The sequence below is a fragment of the Chiloscyllium plagiosum genome, unplaced genomic scaffold (genome assembly GCF_004010195.1).
Source record: "Chiloscyllium plagiosum isolate BGI_BamShark_2017 unplaced genomic scaffold, ASM401019v2 scaf_52623, whole genome shotgun sequence".
Lineage (NCBI taxonomy): Eukaryota > Metazoa > Chordata > Chondrichthyes > Orectolobiformes > Hemiscylliidae > Chiloscyllium > Chiloscyllium plagiosum.
In genome coordinates, this window is record NW_025208175.1 from 3,584 (window position 1) to 5,818 (window position 2,235).

Below are 2,235 nucleotides of genomic sequence, written 5' to 3' on the forward strand. Positions count from 1 at the left end.
ACCATTCACCATAAGGGACCATCAGCCGACTCGTCACCGAGAAGTTCCCGTCCGCCTCACACACGGGAGACGTGAAGAAGCCAGAATCCAAGGGTCGGCCATTTTTCAACCAACTCACGGAGATGGACTTCGGATGGAACTCGATGATTGAACAGACGACTTTTGCAAACTTGCTGCTTGCGATTTCTTCACTGGAGCTCACAGTTAGGAGAAGGGTTGGTCGGAGAGGACCTGTACCTTTAGGAAACACATCGCATACATTATCCGACGAATTTCATAACAAATACAATAAGTTCTCATATATCAAGTATTCTTATGGTTAATGGATACAGAAATCATAATTGTGCAGAGTGCTGGAGAAGCTGGGATCCACACAGAAAGATCAGCAGGACAATGTGAAAGGTTACAATTATAGGACACTGCAAGTGAGTCAAAGAGGCACAGAAACTATAGGCCGGTTAAATCATAAGGGCGATAGCAACGTTGGATGGTATTCGTTTTAATGACAGAGTCTGATGAACAAGGCAGATTAATTACCGGCATAAATGAGGAAATGACGCAGTTGTTATCACGGAGTCATATTGAGAGCCGGGCAGGAGTGGCTATTCAATATTCCAGGATTTGGTGCCTTCAGGCGAGACAGGGAAAGATGGAAAATGATGGGGGCGGGGGTGTGCGGTACAGAATGGTGCTTCTGTCGCAATTCTGACAAGGGTATTTTAGGCTGTAAAGAGAAATGAAATCATGGATACCTCCTTGAACAAAGGCAAATGGACAGTACTTCAAAACCAAAATACAACAAACATAACTACTGGGAGAGCACGATAGACCTTACTATAGGTCCAAAAGACCAAGTGCAAATACATGGGCAAATTTCAGAAACATGTAAATTAAATAGGGGAATGAAAAGAGGTTTTTAACTTCCTCAGCATAGGCTTGGATATTCATTTTGTCAAAAGTTTAGAGGGAGCACAATTCTGAAAATGCTCCCTGGAGAATATTTGAACAAAGTATGTCTTTAATACAGAGAATTTTAATCCAGACCTTGCAAGAGAGGGGTGAACCTGAACTTAACGTTAGGGAATGAAGTCGACCCAGTGGTTAAAACACCAATGATGGAGCACTTTGCAGACAGTGACCGTAAATCAGTTGGATTTCAGATTGTACTGCAAAGGAATAGAAATTGGCCCAAAGTTCTGAAAAGGGGAAGGACAGTTTTAGTAAGATCAGGTAATGACTTGACCAGAGTGGACTGGAAGCTGACACTTATTGGTAAATCTGAGTCAGAGCAGTGTGACACATTTAAGAAAGAGATAGGAAAATCACAGGGAGGACATTTCCCAGGAAGCCACTGCGTGGGACCAAGAATGCAGCGGGCTCTGGACACCAAAGGGCATGGAGGGGGAGATAAAGAGAAACAAGGGAGGCTTCCGGTCTATACTGAAATCTCAAAACAATAGAAACTAATATGGAGTACAGAACGTGCAAGGGGGAGTTTGAAAGACAAAGGAATTAGAAGAGCAAAAGGGACCATGAGAAAATAATAGCAGTCAAAATAAAGGAAAATATTTTTAAAAGTTACAGACTCATTCATAATAAAAGAATTATTCGGGAAACAATAATGCCCATTAAGTGTTATTATTGGAGTGGAGCTGGAGGATTTGGTTGTGGTCAAAACGAATGTGTTGTGTCAGTGTTCACTAGTAAGAGGGACAGTGTGGGGACAGAAATCATGGAGGGGTGTTGTGATGTACTTTCAGAAATTAGGACACATGACGTGATGTTCTGTGTTGTCTTGCTGAATGAAAAGTGGTTATATTTCCAGGGCAGATGAAAAGTATACCAAGCGGTTGAGCGATGCAAAGGATGAAATAGTTGGGTCGCTGACAATAATTTAGAATTCCTGTCTGGCCACAGCAGTTGTGCCAAGTGAGTGTAGATCAGCCAACGTTGCACTGTTATGCAGGACGAAGGAAGGGATAAATAATGAAAACACAGATCTGTCAAGCTAGTCTCAGTGGTAAGGAAACTATTGAGAAGTGAAATTAGTTTTCATTTGGAAGATAAATCAACAATTTTCAGCACGGTTTTATTGAGAGGAAGTCACGTGTAACAATTTGATAGTAGTTTTCAGAGATAACTCGATGTCCAGATGATAGCAATAATCAGAGCCAAGGGGATCCGAGTTAATTTGACAGATTGGATCTAGAACTGGCTGAGTGGTGGGAGCAGGGG

At 42.1% G+C, this 2,235-nt stretch overlaps 1 gene segment (V, D, J or C); it reads right to left on the reverse strand.

The window, feature by feature from the left end:
* LOC122546670 overlaps positions 1-2,235 on the reverse strand; it is a gene marked incomplete at its 5' end in the record, with an annotated part of 7,234 nt that overhangs the window by 3,124 nt on the left and 1,875 nt on the right. The window contains 1 exon segment of the C gene segment in view: positions 3-237. Within this exon segment, the coding sequence occupies positions 3-237 (235 nt within the window).